Source organism: Hemiscyllium ocellatum, chromosome 10 (genome assembly GCF_020745735.1).
Source record: "Hemiscyllium ocellatum isolate sHemOce1 chromosome 10, sHemOce1.pat.X.cur, whole genome shotgun sequence".
NCBI classification, from domain to species: domain Eukaryota; kingdom Metazoa; phylum Chordata; class Chondrichthyes; order Orectolobiformes; family Hemiscylliidae; genus Hemiscyllium; species Hemiscyllium ocellatum.
Window position 1 is genome coordinate 113,856,821 of NC_083410.1, and position 21,009 is coordinate 113,877,829.

At 42.2% G+C, this 21,009-nt stretch overlaps 1 protein-coding gene across 6 annotated transcripts in view; it reads left to right on the forward strand.

Moving 5' to 3' along the window:
* stx11a (syntaxin 11a) overlaps positions 1 to 15,109 on the forward strand; it is a 32,022-nt gene extending 16,913 nt beyond the window's left edge. For 2 of the 6 annotated variants that reach the window (XM_060831894.1, XM_060831893.1), the window contains 2 exons: positions 8,692 to 8,777; positions 10,582 to 15,109. In XM_060831894.1, coding sequence (XP_060687877.1) covers positions 10,587 to 11,438 — 852 coding nt within the window. In that variant the 5' untranslated portion in view covers positions 8,692 to 8,777; positions 10,582 to 10,586 and the 3' untranslated portion in view covers positions 11,439 to 15,109. Of the gene's footprint in view, positions 1 to 6,039; positions 6,334 to 7,059; positions 7,129 to 8,691; positions 8,778 to 10,581 lie in introns of those variants that run through there. The other 4 variants (XR_009645139.1, XR_009645140.1, XM_060831895.1 and 1 more) reach the window with 4 other exon arrangements.
* Positions 15,110 to 21,009: the final 5,900 nt, after the last annotated feature.

Sequence of the window (21,009 nt, forward strand, 5' to 3'; positions counted from 1 at the left end):
GACCTCCAGGGCTATTGCAGAATCGGCCGTGGATTGGGTCCGGACTCTCGAACAGCAAGTCCGGACCTTAGAGAATCACATCGACGACCTCGAGAATCAAGGTCATCAAAAAAATATTTGTTTGCTGGGCGTTCCCGAATGGAAAGAAGAAGGCCAGCTTACAGCGTTTCTCGAGCAGTGGCTTCCACAGCTGTTAAATCTGGAGGCTGGATCAGTCCAGGTAAGGGTGGAATGGGCCTACCGGGTTGCAGTGTGTGGGCCTGGCTCGAACCAGCTCCCTTGCCCGAGCTGGTTCAAGCTGCAGAGCTATGAGGAGAGGCAGATGCTCTTGAAAGCTTCCAGAAATCTTGGGAAAGATCCCCAAGCCATGCTTTATAAAGAATCCAAGATTATGTTATTCCAGGACTTTTCCCCAGCTTTAGTCTGAAAGAGGAAGGCATTTGACGAAGTGAAGAAGCGTTAAGGGACTTAAACTTTCAGTACTCCTTGCACTACCCAGCTACGCTACGCCTCAGCCATGAAGTGTCCATGTACAACTTCGGATCGCCGGAGAAGGCCAAGGAATTTTTGGACTCTCTTAGATAATTTGTAAGAGTTAATTGATGTTGTTTTGTCCTGCCTCTGGTTTACCCCCTTTTTTTCCCTTTTATTACCTTACTGTTTAATATTATCTCCGGAGGGGTGGGGAGAGGGGTTTATTTATCTGTTCTTCACTTCGCGATTTTCTCCCCCTTTTTTTAATATATATATAGGCCGGTGGTCTAGTCAATGTCAGTGGCGGGGTGGGGGGGGGGTGGGGGGGTTGGTGGTGGAGGGGTGGGGGTGGGTGGGTGGGGGTGGGGGGCGTGGTGGTGGTTACCTTATCCTATTTTATCTTTGTCTTTAGGAGCCGGATTGTTTTCCCCTGTTATTTTGCATTACTATATTTAATTATTATTTGTTGAGGCTGTAATTTTATAGTTATATATGTTCATACATGGTATTAACATTACCAAATATATCCAGGTGCTGGTGTGGGTGGGGGTAGGGTACTCACTGTTAACTCTACTTCTGTAGTACATTTGAATTTTCTTCATCCTATCGTGGGGCACCTGGGTCAAGGGTGGGGCACTGGTTGGGAGAGGATATGATGGGCTTTTGGAAAGGAAATGATGCCCTCTGGGAACAAGGGGGAAAATCTACATTTAAATACGTTTTATATTTTTTTATTTAGAAATAGTTTTTTATTATGTTGCTCTGAGTGTATTAAAGAGCCTTTATTTTTGTGAATTTTATAGGCTCTATACTCTGGATGTTTTGGATAGGGTTTCTTGTCCCGAGGGGTCTCGGGCTTACCCGGTGATTATAGTTAATCAGTCGATTAAATGGCGCACCTGGAATGTCAAGGGGAGTAATTCACCAGTCAACAGGAAGAAAATATTATCAAATCTCAAGAAAGAAAGGGTTGATAAAGCTCTCCTACAGGAGACACACTTATTGGATAAAGAACACTTGAAATTACGACAGGGAAGAGATTATTTTCTATTCTGTCTTTCTGTGCAAGGAAAAATATTTTGGTAAACAGAGTGGTTGAGGGCCCTCATGGACCTTCGAACTGGCACAGAATAATTATGGAATATATTCCCCCGACTTCATTACAAATATAGTGCACCAAAAAACCAAATTATTCCATAAAATATGGCAATCCTTCTTGAATTACACAAGTACAGATATTTCGGTTTTCCTAACAAGGGCTTTTATTTAATTGAGATGGCGAACCTGGCTGGTCCGGGACCCCTTGGGAGAAGAATCCCACATGAATACGGGTTTTGTTGTGATCTGATGTGAACACATTCCGAGCATGTATCTCACTACTCAATTTCTGTGTTGTCAGTTGTTTTTTTTCTCTCTTGAATAATGTAAGAGATTTAATCATACACTCTGGTTAGTTGTAGGTTAGATGAGTAGTTAGTTGAATTTTGTTTTTTTCTCTTGGTATTTCTTTTCCTCTGTTTGATAGATTTTGGTTATTATTTATTTAAGATTTAATTGTATATCAATGTTTAGTTTTCTTTTTTAAACGTGTAAAACCATGTTGAATTTTCAATAAAAATATCTATTTAACAAAACCCTGTTGGACTATAACCTGGTGTTGTGTGATTTTTAACTTTGTACACCCCAGTCCAACACCGGCATCTCCAAATCATGACTATTTTTTAAACTGTATGTTTGCTGCAATCAACAGAGGGGTAGGAATCCAAGACTTTCTGAAAGAGTTAAGTGTTAAGGATGCCATTTATGCAGTTGCTAATGATTAGATTAGATTACTTTAGATTACTTACAGTGTGGAAACAGGCCCTTCAGCCCAACAAGTCCACACCGACCTGCCGAAGCGCAACCCACCCATACCCCTACATTTACCCCTTACCTAACACTATGGGCAATTGAGCATGGCCAATTCACCTGACCCGCACATCTTTGGACTGTGGGAGGAAACCGGAGCACCCGGAGGAAACCCACGCAGACACGGGGAGAACGTGCAAACTCCACACAGTCAGTCCCCTGAGTCGGGAATTGAACCCGGGTCTCTGGCGCTGTGAGGCAGCAGTGCTAACAGCTGTGCCACCGTGCCGCCCACAAATGCTTGGAAGGATGTTGATAAATCAATATTAATAAATGCTTGGCACAGACTCTGGCCTACAACGATGTTTGATGTAAATGAACCTAAAGATGAAGACTTTGAAGGATTTTGTGTCACTGAAGAGAAAACGATCATAGCAAACCTTGTAACTTACGCACCAAATTTATCAGACAAAAGTGTAAATAAATTACAGGAAGCTTACATTGAAGAGGCCAATGGGCTGAGAAGTAGCAGATGGAGTTTAATTCAGATAAATGCGAGGTGCTGCATTTTGGGAAAGCAAATTTTAGCAGGACTTATACACTTAATGGTAAGGTCCTAGGGAGTGTGGTTGAGCAAAGAGACCTCGGAGTGCTGGTTCATTGTTCCTTGAAAGTAGAGCAGGTAGATAGGATAGTGAAAAAGGTGTTTGGTATGCTTTCCTTTATCGGTCAGAATATTGAGTACAGGAGTTGGGAGGTCATGTTGTGGCTGTACAGGATATTGGTTAGGTCACTGTTAGAACATTGCATGCAATTCTGGTCTCCTTCCTATCGGAAAGATGTTGTGAAACATGAAAGGGTTCAGAAAAGATTTAAAAGGATGTTGCCAAGGTTGGAGGATTTGAGTTATAGGGAGAGATTGAATAGGCTAAGGCTGTTTTCCCTGGAGCATCGGAGGCTGAGAGGTGACCATATAGAGGTTTATAAAATCATGAGGGGCATGGATAGGATAAATAGACAAAGTCTTTACCCTGGGGTCAGGGTGAGAGGGGAAAGATACAAAAGACACCTAAGGGGCAACATTTTCACTCAGAGGGTGGTACATGTATGGAATGAGCTGCCAGAGGGAGTGGTGGAGGCTAGTACAATTGCAACATTTAAAAGACATCTGGATGGGTATATGAATAGGAAGGGTTTGGAGGGATATGGGCCAGGTGCTGTCAGGTAGGATTAGATTGGCTTGGGATATCTGGTCAGCATGGACGAGTTGGACCGAAGGGTCTGTTTCCGTGCTGTACATCTCTATGACTTTATGACTGCTGAACATTGACAATGAGGCACACCATCGTGCATTCCTTCTCTGATGAGAAAATTGCTGAAATGGTTTTAAATACAGATCAGCGTGAGGATATAAATCATGATTTTCTGAACACAGTTGAAAAAAATCCCCATAGATGATCTGGTGAAAATCTGCAATCAGTTAATTGCTGGCCTTGAACAATGTTCATTTATCAGTGAGCAAGAGATTATGGCAATTTACTCAATTAAAGAGAGATTGCTTCGACTGAAATATATGTTAATGAGACAGATGACACAAAGTCTTTAAAAATGTCATCTGACATAGTGCTGAAGTTGTGTATGTTTAAGTTTTCCCAAATGCTTTTCTTGGAATGTTTTCTCTGGAAATAAAATGTCCTTGAGTATTTATGGTCTATGTATTTCATTTATGAGTATATTACTCTATAAATAAACTGTAGTATTATTTGTAGTCTTTATTTATCACACTTCATGTGAGTATTCATACATTGTTTCTGCAGTATTGATGTTTGGTTATGGGGTGCTGCCCTGAATCCTACAGGGGATACTACATTTGTTCCGAAATCCGAAAAATTCCGAATTCCGAAAAACAGCTGTCCCCAACAATTTAGGATAAAGGATCATCTACCTGTATCTGCCCCCTGCTTCTCCACCACACATTCATAATGTGCTATAAAAATAATAAACTTCAATCTTTCCTGCTGTAGTCAATGATTTTTTTTCATTATGTTTCAGTGCTCTTGGTATAGAGGTTAGTGACCTCTAAAATTGGTTGTACGTTAGTGTCTCTGTGGGACACAACTACAATCTTGATTGTCATAAGATTACACAATAGCATCTCTCTGTTAATCTCTTATTCTTTCCCTGTGGCTATGTTTCCTTCTCCTTCATTGCTACTCTCTATGACTCCCTCTGATATTCCTCTGGCTGTTGTGCAGATTTCTGTGTTCCTGCAGTGATTGCCACAGCACCTCCCTCAACCTTGCCATTTTGAGCTTTTTCTCCAATGACCTAGTGTACTAAAGTTATCAGTAGAAATATTTCACAACTCTGTTCCCTGAACACTGTGGGAATGCCTTCCAATACACAGACTACAGTATTTAAAAAAGAACTCTTGACCACATTCTCAAAGTAAACAAGCTGGATGGGCTATGAATGCTGACCTTTGCTGGAACCTCAAAAATATAGAACAAGAACTGATCAGTACTGTACTGTACAGCTGTCCACAGTCAGCCCTTCTCTTCAGTAGCTGTTTCCATGTTTTCCAGGTGATGGTCACACAATTATTAATTATTAAAACATCTCAGCACACGTTACTCTTCCTCTGTCAATCATTGTCTTTCATGATTTGGAGGTGCTGGTGTTGGACTGGGGTGTACAAAGTTAAAAATCACATAACACCAGGTTATAGTCCAACAGATTTATTTGGAAGCACTAGCTTTCGGAGCGTCGCTCCTTCATCAGGTGATTGTCATAACTTCCTGATGAAGGAGCAGTGTTCCAAAAGCCAGTGCTTCCAAATAAACCTATTGGACTACAACCTGGTATTGTGTGATTTTTAACTTTGTCTTTCAACAATCTTTAAAAATACCTTTACCTCAGCCAACCCCATTTCTTAAGTATTTAAGTCGAATATATAAGTGATAGAAAGAACAAACAGCAATGAAAACAACAAGTTATATTTGTATTTGGCAGCACATCCCAAAAATTCACAAGAATGTTTTTTTTGTAAAAAGGAAGTTGATACCAAGCCACATAAGGAGATATTAGGGCAGGAGACTAAAAGATAACTTGGTCAAAGAGGTAGGCTTTAAGAAGAGTCTTAGAGGCAGAAACAGAAATGGAGAGCTACAGAGAAGGAAGTCTCGAGTTTATTACCTTGAGATTTGAAGGCACGGCTAATAATGGTGGAAGGTTGAAACTTTGTAGAGCTGGAGTGAATGACAACGTAGGGAGAGGCATTAGTTTCCATACTGGAGACTTCCTTAGCATTGTGTTTGTGAGATATTTGGGAGCCCCCTACTCACAACATTCTGCGTGAATTAGTCATTCAAACGACACAATGTGAGAGACATTTTGTAGAGTTGTTAAATCATACAATGATTATGCATTGATACCTGACACACTGTAGAGGGGAAATTCTGAGTGAATGAGGTTTTTCTGTGGTTAGGAGTTCGTTGTACCAGGAACTATAGCCTCTTTCCCTTGCTATTTGACAATACACATTCCGTGATCAACCGTACTCGCCCACAGGAAAGGAAACTATTTCTTTATCTCAGTGTCACTTCCCAGAATGGTACTTTAGTCACATGATATAATAATAACCTCCCATATGAGGCTGTGCAGTCTGACTCTGGACAGCATTGTGACTGGGTGTTAATTTCCAGACTGCAGTATTTCAAGGGGATTATGCAAGACCACTAGCCTGCTCTATCTTCAATTTCAACCAAATAGAAAAGGGCGACAATTCGCCAGAGATAAGGGTTTCTGAATTAACCTCTTGGCTGCATTGCACATCAAGTGAGTGAGATGTGCTTGGAAGAATCTGAACTGTGAATTGTTTTTAACAAATTGTAAGAAGGATGCAGGTGCAAGGGGCTTGAAGCTCACACTGTACAACAGAACCAAGTCTGTTCCACGAACTCAGCTTGCTTTCTCATTCCACAACCCGGACTCTTTCTGAGGGCTGTCTGGGTGAGTGACCAACATTTCCTGTTCTCAAAACAGCAATAGCTCACGCTGAGAAAATACATACTTTAATGTGTTTCATTTTAGAAATAGATTCTAATCTTAGCTGCTGGCTGGTTGTTCATGTGATGCAAAGACTTTTAAGTGGTCAACTTAACAAATTGAGGCATATTTTACAATAGCCTGGTCGATCAAATGCATAGTAATGTCATCAGATGGGAAGAGATCTCATCTGGAGAACCTGCCATCCTAAGCATAACTTCAGTTGTCCAAATAAATCACTTGAAGGTACACAGACAGTGAAGTGTGTGAAAAAACGCTTTCACAATTGTATCTTATTTTATGACTTTTTCAATGTTAATTGAGTAGGACGATACTGTCCATTCTTCTGAAGGATAAGAGGTGGAATTTATTGCACAGACCTAATTGCCCTGGGAAGATGATATGATCCTCTTTTTGAGCTCTGGTAGTCAGTGTGGATTGATGGTGTTGGTTAGAGAAATCCAAGAGGTTGATAATGTTAAGAGTGCTGATGTATGTTTGTCACAAGATACTGACCCTTTGGTTCACTCACCCCAGATTAACTTTTAAAGGAGCTCTGTCCTTTTAGTGAAGTGTTTCGATAATTATGCCTTGTTATTTCCAAGCTTTGCTGTGTGAAGCCAAAGAGTACCCAAACTGCAGTTTTTGGTGTGAAAACGTGAGGGGGAGAGGGAGGCCCAGCCAATACTCCAGATACCCTGCTCCTGATATGAACTGTCTCAGGAAAGGAAGCCAATCAGCAGAAACTGTACATATCCTGTAAGTGAGGATGGTGTTGGTTGTTCAGACTGTTTTCCCCGTTCCCATAAGGCAATGTAATAGAAAAGTTTACTTGTATAACACAATTTCTGGATATCCCAGAGCCAACAAAGTATTTTTTTGAAATGTAGTTGTAGTGTAGAAGACAGGGTGGCAATGTCAGCTCCGAGAAACATCAGATGACATCATGACCAAATCATCTACTTTTGCAATTAATTGAGGGAGAGGAATATCCTGGAATACAGCCACCTACAGCCATGGCTCAATATCTCATCTAATAATGACATTTCCAACAGTACAGCAGTCGCTCAGTATTATGTGAAAGTAAGCAACAGTTTGGATAATGGGCTCTGACAAACCCACAACCTCAGTATCAAAGACTGTCAATAAACTGACCAAAGTTTGGACCGTGGTAAACTTGGTTCCTGTCTCTGAACTTAAAGAAGGTGCATAACACAAAGAGACTTCCTTAATCATGAAAAGAGATGAAATAGAAATATTCAAACAGGGAAGCAATCTCTCTCTAAACTTATTCCTCTTACTAACCAAAAGTAATAAATGGCTCATCTTTCCATTGTTGTGCAATTCCCATTCTGGGATCTTGTACATTAGCTTATTTGGATAATGACGCCTTGATGCAGCTAGTGTGGATTTAACTGTGTGGGAGTGGGTCTAAGTAGATATTATATCAGACCAAGAGAGTTGAATCAATGAATAATTCTGAAACCCATGCTTAAAGATTGAATCAAAGTTGTTTGGAATGTCCCATTTCTTCTGTAGCTCCTGAAATTGCTGATTGCAATCATATAAAAACAGGTCCCTTCCTTACTCTCATACATCAGCGGTTTTCAATCAGGAAACTAGATCAGAATCTGGTTAAAGGACAATGAATGATGCTGGATTGGGCTGATACCAGTCAAATGCCACCCAGGGTCCTGCTGCCCATGGACACAGTGTGGGTTCCCTCTTTCAGTCCTAGCATTATAGGACTTCACCAATACTGACAAAATATTGTTCAAGTCGAACTTAAATTTCCTGCCAATTTCATTACAATAACATAAAACTGTCAAAAATAGTTAAATCTGCTCTCTCTAAGGTATGAAAATTAAAGTGTCCTAAAAGTCCTTCCCAAAACGGAACTTTACAAGTTAGAACCCCTGACAAGATAGTAAAATGATACTGTTTGCTACAGCTGAGAATCTAGTGGTAGATTAAGGTAAACGTCTGAGCAATTGCTCAGAAAATTCAAGGCTAATACTTTGTAATAGACCATAATTTATAGGAGCATTATCAAGCCATTTGACTGCTCCACCATTTGATCATGGCCAGAATGTTTCTCAGCTCCATTCTCACATCTTCTCCCTAGAATCCTTAATCCTAATTTAGAACCTAGCTACCTCTGTCCTAAATACACTCTGTTGTAAATAGGAGGCACAGATTGTTTGTTAGTGGATAAACTGACAGATAATCATAAAAACTATGGAAATTTGGGCACTTTTCAGTGTTCAATGCACTATATAAATTCACATTGTACTTATATGGCTTACTTGTAATCTTTTTCAGGCCACCTGCTTGATATGCAAGCAGATTGGGCACATCTTAGAGCTGAAAAACACAAGATATCAAAACTACAGGATTCCGCTATTCAGGTGAGGTCATTTATACCTTTTCTGCTGCAAAAAATTTTGTTTCATGGAAAACTCACTGTGCACGTTAGAGGCCATTTGGCCCATCAAGCCTGTACCAGCCCTCTGAAGAATATCCCACCCAGAGCCACCCTTTCCCTGTGACCCCACATTTCCCATAGTTAATTTACCTAATCTACACATCTTTGGACTGTGGGAGGAAACCGGAGCACCTGAAGAAAACCCACACAGACGTGGGGATAACCTGAAACTACACACAGACAGTTACCTGAAGCTAGAACCAAACTTGGGTCTCTGGTGCTGAGAGGCAGCAGTGCTAACCTCTGAGCCACCGTGTCACCCACAAAAACTCTGCTATCAAACCTACAAAGACCAATATCCATTGGATCTTGAGTCTAAAGTTCTAACCACTTGGCCACCTTGATCGGAGATAAAGAAAATCCTTGTAGGAGTGTGGCACTGTTGGAGGCTCAGTGCTGAGGGAGCACCGCATTGTCCGAGGGTCAGTGCTGAGGGAATGCTGCACTGTCAGAGTGTCAGTGCTGAGGGAGTGCCATACTGTTGGAGGGTGTGTATTGAGAGCGTACCGCACTGTTGGAAGGTCAGTGCTGAGAAAGTGCCACACTGGCAGAAGGTCAATGCTGAGGGAGTGCCGCACTGTTGTAGGTCAGTGGTGGGGGAATGCCACACTGTCAAAGGATCAGTGCTGAGGGAGAGCCGCACTGTCAGAGTGGCAGTGCTGAGGGAGTGCCACACTGTCGAGAGGTCAGCGCTGAGGCAATGTGGCACTGTTGGAGGCTCAGTGCTAAGGGAGTGCAGCACTGTTGTAGGTCAGTGTTGAGGGAATGCCACACTGTCAGAAGATCAGTGCTGAGGGAGTGCCACACTGTCGGAGGGTCAGTGCTGAGTGAGTGCGGCACTGTCAGAGGGTCAGCACTAAGGGAACACTGCACTGTTGGAGGCTCAGTGCTAAGGGAGTGTTGCACTGTTGGAAGGTCAGTGCTGAGGGAATGCCGCACTATTGGTGGGTCAGTGCTGTGAGGGAGTGTCGCACTGTCCGAGTGTCAATGCTGAGAGCATCCCATACTGTTGGTGGGTAAGTACTGAGGATTTCTGTGGAAGTGCAGCACAGGAATATTCTGTCAGGTTTCCTTTGTGATAAGATCTGAAACTGAAGGTGATCAACCCTCTCGGGTGGATGGGAAAGATTCTATAGGTGAATTTGAAGAACACTACAGCAGCCCTCCCATAATTCTAGCCAATATTCAAACATTAACTGACAACATGAAAAGGTTTATCTCAATACTTCTTGTGGAATCTTCCAGCACAGTGGTTAGCACTGCTGCCTCACAGCACCAGAGACCTGGGTTCAATTCCCGCCTCAGGCGACGTTCTGTGTGGAGTTTGCACGTTCTCCCCGTGTCTGCGTCGGTTTACTCCGGGTGCTCCGGTTTCCTCCCACAGTCCAAAAATGTGCAGGTTAGGTGAATTGGCCATGTAAATTGCCCGTAGTGTTAGGTGAAGGGGTAAATGTAGGTGGGTTGGTGTGGACTTGTTGGGCCAAAGGGCCTGTTTCCACACTGTAAGTAATCTAATCCAAAGGAATATTCTATTCCATTTCCAAATGATAAATGAGTGGATCTCAAAAGCAGTTTGTTTTCTGCAAAACACTGTCAGTTGTCCTCAGGATCTCCAAAGAGCTATAAGGATGCAAGTTTTTTTATATATTTACTGAATAATATAAATTCGCTGAGTCGCTCCTGTCATTTTGGTTTTTTCGGATCTTGATTATTTTGGTTTCTTTCAGGAACAATGAAGGACAGACTTGAAGAATTGATCGAATGTTCAAAATTGTCCCAACAGCAAGCAGAGACCGAAGATGAGGTGGATTCCACTTGTGGAGGCTTGGTATTTGAAAGTGACTTCATTCTGCAGGTGCTTCACAAAGAAGTGCAACAAATCCAAGAAGAAAATGGGCGCCTGAAAGTGGACATTAAACGTCTAGGAAAGCAGAACACTCGCTTCCTGACCTCGATGAGACGTCTTAGCAGCATAAAGCGGGATTCAAACTCTATTGCAAAAGATATAAAAAGTCGGGGTGAGAAGATCCATCGGAGGCTGCAGGATCTAAACAATTACATCAACGAGATAATGAATACACATGGGCCTAATGCTGCTATTGTTCGGATCGCCCAGGCACAGCACTTTGTTGTCTTGCACACTTTCCACAACGCCATGTTGGAGTATAACAAGGAGGAGATGAAGCAGCGGGAAAACTGCAAGACCCGGATCCAGCGGCAGCTCGAGATCATGGGAAAAGACATTTCCAACAACGAGATGGAGGAGATGATAGAACAAGGGAAGTGGGATGTGTTCTCCGGAAACCTGCTGAGCGAAGTGCGAGGGGCACGCACTGCTCTGTCAGAAATTGAGCAGCGGCACCGGGAGCTGCTGAAGTTGGAGTGTCGTGTCCGTGAGATCCATGACTTGTTCCTGCAGGTGGCAGTTTTGGTGGAGGAACAATCAGAGACCCTCAACAACATCGAGATAAATGTGCAGAAGGTTCAAGATTACACGGGTGAGGCCAAAGTACAGCTGAAGAAAGCTGTGGAACACAAGAGGAACAACATTTGTCGAAAGATCTTCTGCTGTTGTTGCCTCTGACAGAACATGCGCCTGCCGTCATTCTGTCAATCCAGTGAAATACTCTCATCTCCAAACAGATACTTTCACATTGGATTTTGAATCAAAAACTAGATTTTGTCCCTTTCCACCAGAGATAACATCAATTAGAAAGGAAATTTTATTGCAGAGTTTCCTTTGCCTCCTACAGCTATACATGTAGGGCATCCACTCTCCCAAATCATCATACCCACTCTCCAAAATTGAAAACTCCTTCCCACATGCATTTTGCCGAATGTTCGTTAGTTTTGAATCATCATCTGAAGTTTCTCAAAAGCCAGGCTTTATCACAGACCTGGAGTTGTTTGTCTCTGTCCTGAACTGAAACGAGGGAATGCATCACATTGAAAATCTTCTATCAATCAAGATGAAGTTTTCTTCTATACCCAGGATGTGGGTCAATAACCCTCTCTGGTTCATCTAAGAAGATGGTGCCAAGACTTCCATAAGGTCTGTTGCCCCCTTGCTCTTAATCGGTGATGCTTTGAACTTCTTAAAGACCAGTCTTTTTCATCACAGCTGAGTTTGGGTAAATTCTATTGTGTGTTTAGAACAAGAGCTCCTTTTGTGCTTTATTTGCTTTGGGTCATGGCTCCAGGTCTCAGGTTTTTTTTCTCTTCCCGCTGAATCTTTGTTTCCTCATTTTGGTCAGAGGACAGGTAGTGCCAGAGGTGAGTGAGAGGGCAGAGAATGAAGAACAGGAGGAAGGATTATGAAGACCTGTACCATGTGGCATTTGAGCTGATCACCTACTCCTCATAATTACTTCCAGTGCAGCAGGACACAGACAGGGGCTGAAGTGAAAGTACTCATAACCATTAAGAGGACAGAAGTCCAGTGATCACAAATTCAAATCCCAGCAATGCCAAATTAAGAAAGTGCATTTGATAAATTTAAAACAAAGAAATGAAAATTCTGGAAACCTAAAAAAACAGAAATTGCTGGAAAAAACTTAGCAGATCTGGCAGCATCTATGGAGAGAAAGCAGAGTTAACATTTCAGGTCCAGTGACCCTTCTTCAGAACTCTGATTCCAGAGAGATTCAGGGTGACTGCTAATGGTGACAGTGCTAGATGTGGCTGAATGAGCTCTAATTAATGTAACAACACAGGTCACAAAATGTAACCATCCTCCTGGGCTCCATGTGTTGATCACTGATCCTGGCTAATCAACCAAAGGCAAATACAAAGAATGTTGAGAGAAAGCAGTTTGAGACTCATGTAATCTATTTCCCTATGACTGATAGAGTGGTTAATGGGAATTTACTAATAGCAGTCAGTCCTGCTTCATAGACAGGACTTGGAGAGATGGTGACTTGTTTTCATTCAGGAAAGATGGGTTCTGAAATATTTATCAATGTCCAATCTATCATCTCTGACACGTCTGGGGCTGGTGGTTCTCGAAGGGTCAGGTAGATGATTGATTAGGAGGATTGTACGCTCTGACACCTCAGCTTCGCTTCTGCATGCTCCCAATGACGTGTCTTAAAATGTTCAGTGTCTTCCTGAGCAAACCTTCCTCTGTTTAGATTGTTCACAGTCAGAGCCTTTGAAGAGTTTGTTTGGGAATGCCTGACCTTTTCAGGGAGGCTGTCAGGGCAGCCCAGAAATTCTATTTTTATTCTGTTGTCCTTCTGGGGGTCCCCAGCCGTATGTGAGTGAGCTCTGAGTCAAACAGTTATTTCAGGGAAAACTGAATAAATTCCGAAAGAACTCTGGATGCTGTAAATCAGCAACAAGAACAGAAATTGCTGGTAAAGCTCAGAAGGTTAGGCAGCATTTATGGTGAGAAATCAGAGTTAAATTGCGGGTCAAGTGACCCCTTGCTTAGAACTCTGGGGAAGAATTCAGATTTCTGACAAAGAGTCATTCGACCCGAAACATTAACTCTGATTTCTCTCCACAGATGCTGCCTGACCTGCTGTGCTTTTTCACCAATTTCTGTTTTAGTTACTTCAGGGAGCTTAGTGTCAGGCACATGAACAACATGCCCTGCCCAATGAAGCTGGGTTTTAATTATTAGCCCCTTGCTGCTGGGCCGATTGTTTTGGGAGAGGACAATGTACTTGCTACTGGATTTGAAGAATCCTGTGAAGACATTGCTGTGGAGTTCCCCAATATTTTATTCTGCATGCTTAGAATGTCAAAGTTCCCCACAGCTAAAAGCAACTTTCCATGTCATTTTAGCTCCATGCAGGGTTCATTATAAAATTCATCAAATGATGGAAGGGAGGTGTTTCTGCTTCTGGTTAGAATCTTACTCCAGGTCTGACACTACCAATCTCACAACAGTGTAACTTTGGTCTCAGTTAAAGCACCCATTGGCACTAGAGGCCTGGTTTCAAATTCTAGTTTAATGTTCAAGACTGTTCCAATCAGGATCAAAACAAACATTACACATCAAATTGATCCCTAGTCAAGAGCAGTTCTGTAAAAAAAAATGTAATTAATAGGTGTCTGAGATTGATGAAAGGAGAGGAGAAGCAAGATTTTAAAACACAAATGTAAATTTGTGTGGAGTTTGCATGTTCTCCCTGCAGCTGCGTGGATTTCCTCCCACAGTTCAAAGATGTGCAGGTTAATTGAATTGGCCATGTTAAATTGCCCATAGTATTGGGTGCATTAGTCAGAGGAAAATATAGGTAAGGGAATAGGTTTGGGTGGCTTACTCTTTGGAGGATTGGTGTGGATTTATTGGGCCGAAGGGCCTGTATCATTACTGTAGGGAATCTATTCTAATCTAATCTAAATTATTCACATTCGTAGTATCTGCAAAATACACCTCACCATCCACAGCAAACCTGATTTCTTTCTATGAGTTTGGATTTCAGATCCAGAAAATATTTTGTTTTCACTGAAGAGGTAGTGTACATACAATGTTATTAATTTTCCTTTCAGGATACAGATAACATGAACAATTTTTTTTATACTGTATTGTAAATATTTATAGATTTTGTGTTTACTTTTAAAACTTTGAATACAACCTGATTCTTGATATTTTAATTTGATTGTGTATAATCTTCTTTAAACTCTAGCTAAAAATACAAAACTCAGTTGCTTTGAAGATAAAATACTTATTTCAAAGGAGACTAGTTTTTCTATTAATTCATGTTGTAATAGGAATTACTACCCAGTGATGTTCAAAACAGAAACCAGATGCCATTATTGTAATTTCCTAAAACGAATGATTCTCTGTTACATGGGGCAGGGATAACTGCGTCACTGAGATTTATCTCCAGTCACTAATCTTGTCATCATAATGTGATTTCGGTGGAATGGGTGCTGAAAATGACTCAACAGGAAACTTCGGAAATTTCTCCATCAACGTTGTTCTCTTTGAGAAAAGTTTGCTTCAAACCAGACATCAGGATGTAGGGACTTCAAGTGGAACACTCACTAAAGGTGTGAAGTTTGTCTGGAGTATCTGGAGAGTGCCTTTCAACAGGTGAGCTGATATTAGGCACTAGGAGAGAGTTACTAGCCACAGACAGAGTCTGATCTGTGCATTATGTCTTTTCATCAATTCTTTTTGTCTTACTGATTTCCCAATAGAAAAAGTCCAGAAAACACTCGTGTTGCATGACAGTACGGTCATTTCTTTTTATCAGGATATTTTTGTTATTTTAGTGAGCTACATTTTTAATAAAATATTTGTATTCAATCCAAACAGAACTTTGAGCGTGTTTCTGTCTTTCTTCTATATTTAAAATGGAAATTGGCGACAGGTGGCGATGTGGTCTGGTGTACAACATTCCATCTGAGCTATATGGCTGTAATTCAGATCTCTGTGCTTCACAAGAATTGCTACTTATTAAAATAAATTGATTCTAACCAGACATAGACAACTATGAATTATCAACATATAACGCTACTAATTAAACTTGAACCCTCCTCTAAACATCCTCCCTACATGCACACGTTTACATACAGTCAAACAAAAAACATTAGTTTTGTAGGCAGAGGGGAAAAATAACTGGAAGCCACAGTCCAATAGTACCAGTAAACTGAGTTCACTGAAATGATCGTTGTACTTTGCCAGCACTTATTGTTCTTCAGTTTCTTTTCTCCTATCACTTCTTTGGAGGTGATTAGTACATTTACAGACTCTCTTCAGTCGCAACTTACTGCAACTAGTGGGACAAAATAACTGGCTTCCTTCAGACTGTAGGAGTTTTTATTGCACAAGAGACGCCATATCTCCACCTAGCAGTTCAAAATGTTTTCACTGCATCATTCAAACCCAAGTTGTTCAACTGTCGAGGCACCAATCAGAGTTGCCATCAAACTGATGACCTTTGGCATCCTCAACTGGTTACAATTCCTCAAATCAATCAACTACCTTTTGTCAGCTTTGTTCACTTTATATATTAATGATCTGAATGAAGGACTGGGGCATTCTGGTGAAATTAACCGATGATACCAAGTTAGGGGACAGACAGATACGACTGAAGAGGTGGGGATGAAATTCAACGTGAGTAACTGCGAGGTCTTGCACTTTGGAAAAAAGAATACAGGCATGGACTATTTTTTAAACGGTGAGGAAATTCGTAAAGCCAAAGCACAAAGGGATCCCTAGGAGTGCTAGTCGAAGATTCTCTGAGGTGAACTTGCATGTTAAATCTGTGGTTAAGAAAGCAAATGTAATGTTGTCATCTATCTCAAGAGGGTTGGAATATAAAAGCAGCGATGTGCTTCTGAGGCTTTATAAAGCTCTAGTTAGGCCCTATTTAGAACACTGTGTCCAATTTTGGGCCTCACACCACAGGAAGGACATACTGGCATGAAGCGTATCCAGCGGAGGTTCACACAGATGATTCCTGGAATGGTGGGCCTAACATATGATGAATGGCTGAGGATCTTGGGATGGTATTCATTAGAGTTTAGAAAGTTGAGGGGAGATCCAGTAGGAACTTACAAGATAATCCATGGCAATAAAAGATGAATGCTAGGAATTTGTTTCCACTAGGCCGGGAGACTAGGACCCGTGGGAACAGTCTTAGAATTAGAGGGGGTCAATTTAGAACAGATATGAGGAGACATTTTTTCAGACAGAGAGTGATGGGCCTGTGGAATTCATTGCCACGGAGTGCAGTGGAGGCTGGGATGTTAAGTGTCTTCAAGGCAAAGATTGATAATTTCTTGATCTCGCAAGGAATTAAGGGCTATGGGGAGAAGGTGGGTAAGTAGGCGGAATGATGGACTTGATGAGCCGAATGGCCTTACTTCCACTCCTAGTCTTATGGTCGTATGGCCAGCCGAGTCTCACTTCGCAAACTCATCCTGGTGCCAGACCATCTCTCCTTGCACTTTTCCTCATTACTTGCAAAGCAACAGTATAAACATAACTTGGAATGAGTTTCAGTAACTTTAAATTTAGAAGTACAACAATGCCTTCCTTGATCTTTTGTTGTAAAACAGTCCTTCTCCCAATTTAGTCCATAATCAAGATAAAATTAAATGATAGTGTTTAAAAGGAGACATTGAGTAATGTGGAGGAACAGAAGGACTTTTGACACTATGTTCACAGATCTCTAAGAAAAGTCAATTCGGTGGTTAAAAAGATATATGGGACCCTTTCCTTATTTAGCTGAGGCATAGAATATAAGATCCAGTAGGTTGTGCTCTAACAGTGTGCAATACTGACTTAGCCCACAGCTTGAGATTTGCAAATCAGGTCAACACATCACTATTATAGCAAAGTTCTGATAATACTGCAGAAGGTGCAAAGGAAAATAAGATAATTGAAATTGGATAAAATGTTCTTCATACTCAAAGTTTGTGAGAAGATTTGTAGCTCGGGTGCTTGTTGTTGTGGTTCTGTTCGCCGAGCTGGGAATTTGTATTGCAGACGTTTCGTCCCCTGTCTAGGTGACATCCTCAGTGCTTGGGAGCCTCCTGTGAAGCGCTTCTGTGATGTTTCCTCCGGCATTTATTGTGGTTTGAATCTGCCGCTTCTGGTCGTTAGTTCCAGCTGTCCGCTGCAGTGGCCAGTATATTGGGTCCAGGTCGAACTGGCCACGAAACGACATGACCAGCTATCCTTAGTAGCCACACATGCAGATGACAAACAACATGAATTCGACTGGGACAACACTACTATTATAGGGCAAGCCAAACAGAGAACAGCCAGGGAATTCCAGAGGCATGGCACTCATCCACAGATTCAATCAATAAGCACATCGACCTGGACCCAATATACCGACCACTGCAGCGGACAGCTGGAACTGACAACCGGAAGCGGCAGATTCAAACCACTACAAATGCCGGAGGAAAGATCACAGAAGCGCTTCACAGGATGCTCCCAAGTAGTGAGGATGTCACCTAGACAGGGAACGAAACGTCTGCAACACAAATTCCCAGCTCGGCGAACAGTTCTTCATACTGATACGAGTTGAGATCTTATCTTCTGTCATGACTCATTAATATTCATCAAACTCTCTTGACTTGATGAATTCAAGTTCTGATTTTTTTCCTCACTTTCGACAGTTCAGTGCTACATTTTGCAGTCCTCACTTTCGCCTAATCTTTACATTTTGAATTGTCTAGTTCAGATGTGGAGGAGTCGGTGTTGGACTGGAGTGAACAAATTTAGAAATCCCACAACACCAGGTTATAGTCCAACAGGTTTATTTGGAACACTAGAGTGCTCTCCAAAAGCTAGTGCTTCCAAATAAATCTGTTGGACTATAACCTGGTGTTGTGTGCTTTTTAACTTTAACTTTCTGATGAAGGGCTTTTGCCCAAAATGTCAATTTTCCTGCTCCTCGGATGCTGCTTGACCTGCTGCGCTGTTCCAGCACCACTCAAATCTTGACTCCAATCTCTAGAATCTGCAGTACCCACTTTTGCCTGATTTTTAACTTTATCTAGTTCAGCTGATTGGTGATGTTTCTTCAGCTAGTTAGCTCCCTTGACTATGCACCCCCCTTCACTTCTCCCCATCCACTCCTTAGGAATGTTCCTTGCAATTCACCCAGCTTTTCATCACCCTTCATCATATTTGAAGTAGCTTTTCTCCATGTGTGTGACCAGATAAATTGCAACAAATTGCCCTTTGACCCCAACAAAATTCACAGGATAGTAAGACAGAAAGAAAGACCTTAACTGATTATCTCCAGTCTCCCTGTGCTGCTGAGGTTAAGACAACTCCTCACAGCTTGACTAGAACAAGGTTTCACCTCTGCAACAAATTGTTGAGGGGAAGAGAAACTGCCCATGACATTTTGTCTCAGAAGTTTCGCTGATGTGGATATGTCTCTCAATGCTACACACAATCAAGAGGCAATTAATAAGCTGCTCATGTAGCCTGAACAATTTTAAAGTTTTTCAAATATCTTGGGGAAGTCTTATCTTTAAAGTGCAGACAAGGTAAGGGGGCTACAGCAAATCAGATGGCAGGTAGTTAGTGTACATGCCTTCAGGGTATGAAAGTAACTCTGCAAAATTGTGCTGGTGTTGTGCTGATTTCACAAGTCATTTTACCAATGAGAAACAAACTGAAAAATGAGCAGGAAACATGTTGGTTTTCACTCATCCATGCAGCTGGTACAGTTTGTGTTAGATCTGTGGCTGATGATGTGACTCTGCAAGCGGAGTTTATTTTGCAGGCATACACATATTTTTGGTGATTACTGTGCGAGATACATTTCAACTAAATGTCAATACTTGCGACAGATTGTGTTCAGATGAAAGCTATGTTCTTGCAAAGTGTTCACGACAGAGAAACAGGTATTCATCCCAGCTGAACTGTGATGGTTTTTCGGCTCCCCATATGCCTTCTCCCTTCTCATTTCACCTAAACATATCTGTATATCCTTTTATTTTTCTCTCTGTCACGTGTATATTTGGTCTCCCTTTAAGTGCATCAATACAAATCACTGCAACTGCTCCTCAGTAGGAAGTTCTACATTCTCATCACTATCATGATAAAGCTATTTCTCTTGAATTCCTTTCTGGGTTTATTGGTGACTATGTTACTGTTCAAGTGGCAAACATTATCACAACATGTCCCCTATGGAAACCTTTCACAATTTTACAGATCTCAATCAGTCCACTGCTCACTCTTCCCTTTTCTCTATTATATACTCCAGTCCTGAAAATGCAGCCTCTTCTTCAGACTGTATCACTCCAGTATCTTATCCCACTGAGTATTCTTTTTTTGTGTGTGTGAGTCTACACAATAGGAATAATAACATTTTCCTTAATAATTTAAATAATTTTGCAGCAATACCTACAAGGAACTGTAATATTCTGGAAATGAAAAGGTATAGCAATTATTAAAGGTGATAAATGTACAAAGTTATTAACTGACACTGACTGCAAGTAAATTATCCCAATGTAACAAATCAAACTGTAACTACCACATTTGCAAATGCACAATTTCTCAATTCAGTACCCCAGAGTAGATTTACAAACTTTGCCTGCAGATTCTGATTTTCACTATTTCCTGTGAGTTATCAATGTGTGTTTAGGCTAACACTGATTAAAGTGGTACCTGCTCCTTGTGGGAATTTGTGGTGCACAATGGCAGGAGTTTGTACAACTGAAAATGTGTTGCTGGTTAAAGCACAGCAGGTTAGGCAGCATCCAAGGAACAGGAAATTCGACGTTTCGGGCATAAGCCCTTCATCAGGACTGAGGAGAGTGTGCCAAGCAGGCTAAGATAAAAGGTAGGGAGGTGGGACTTGGGGGAGGGGCGATGGAGATGTGATAGGTGGAAGGAGGTCAAGGTGAGGGTGATAGGCCGGAGTGGGGTGGGGGCGGAGAGGACAGGAAGAAGATTGCAGGTTAGGAGGGCGGTGCTGAGTCGAGGGAACCGACTGAGACAAGGTGGGTGGAGGGGAAATGAGGAAACTGGAGAAATCTGAGTTCATTCCTTGTGGTTGGAGGGTTCCCAGGCGGAAGATGAGGCGCTCCTCCTCCAGCCGTCGTGTTGTTATGTTCTGCTGGTGGAGGAGTCCAAGGACCTGCATGTCCTCGGTGGAGTGGGAGGGAGAGTTAAAGTATTGAGCCACGGGGTGGTTGGGTTGGTTGGTCCGGGCGTCCTAGAGGTGTTCTCTGAAGCGTTCCGCAAGTAAACGGCCCGTCTCCCCAATATAGAGGAGGCCACATCGGGTGCAGCGGATGCAATAGATAATGTGTGTGGAGGTACAGGTGAACTTGTGGCGGATATGGAAGGATCCCTTGGGGCCTTGGAGGGAAGTGAGGGAGGAGGTGTGGGCGCAAGTTTTACATTTCCTGCGGTTGCAGGGGAAGGTCCCGGGAGTGGAGGTTGGGTTGGTGGGGGGTGTGGACCTGACGAGGGAGTCACGAAGGGAGTGGTCTTTGCGGAACACTGATAGGGGAGGGGAGGGAAATATATCCCTGGTGGTGGGGTCCGTTTGGAGGTGGCGCAAATGACGGCGGATGATACGTTGTATACGGAGGTTGGTGGGGTGGTAGGTGAGAACCAGTGGGGTTCTGTCTTGGTGGCGGTTGGAGGGGCGGGGCTCAAGGGCGGAGGAGCGGGAAGTGGAGGAGATGCGGTGGAGGGCATCATCGATCACCTCAAGGGC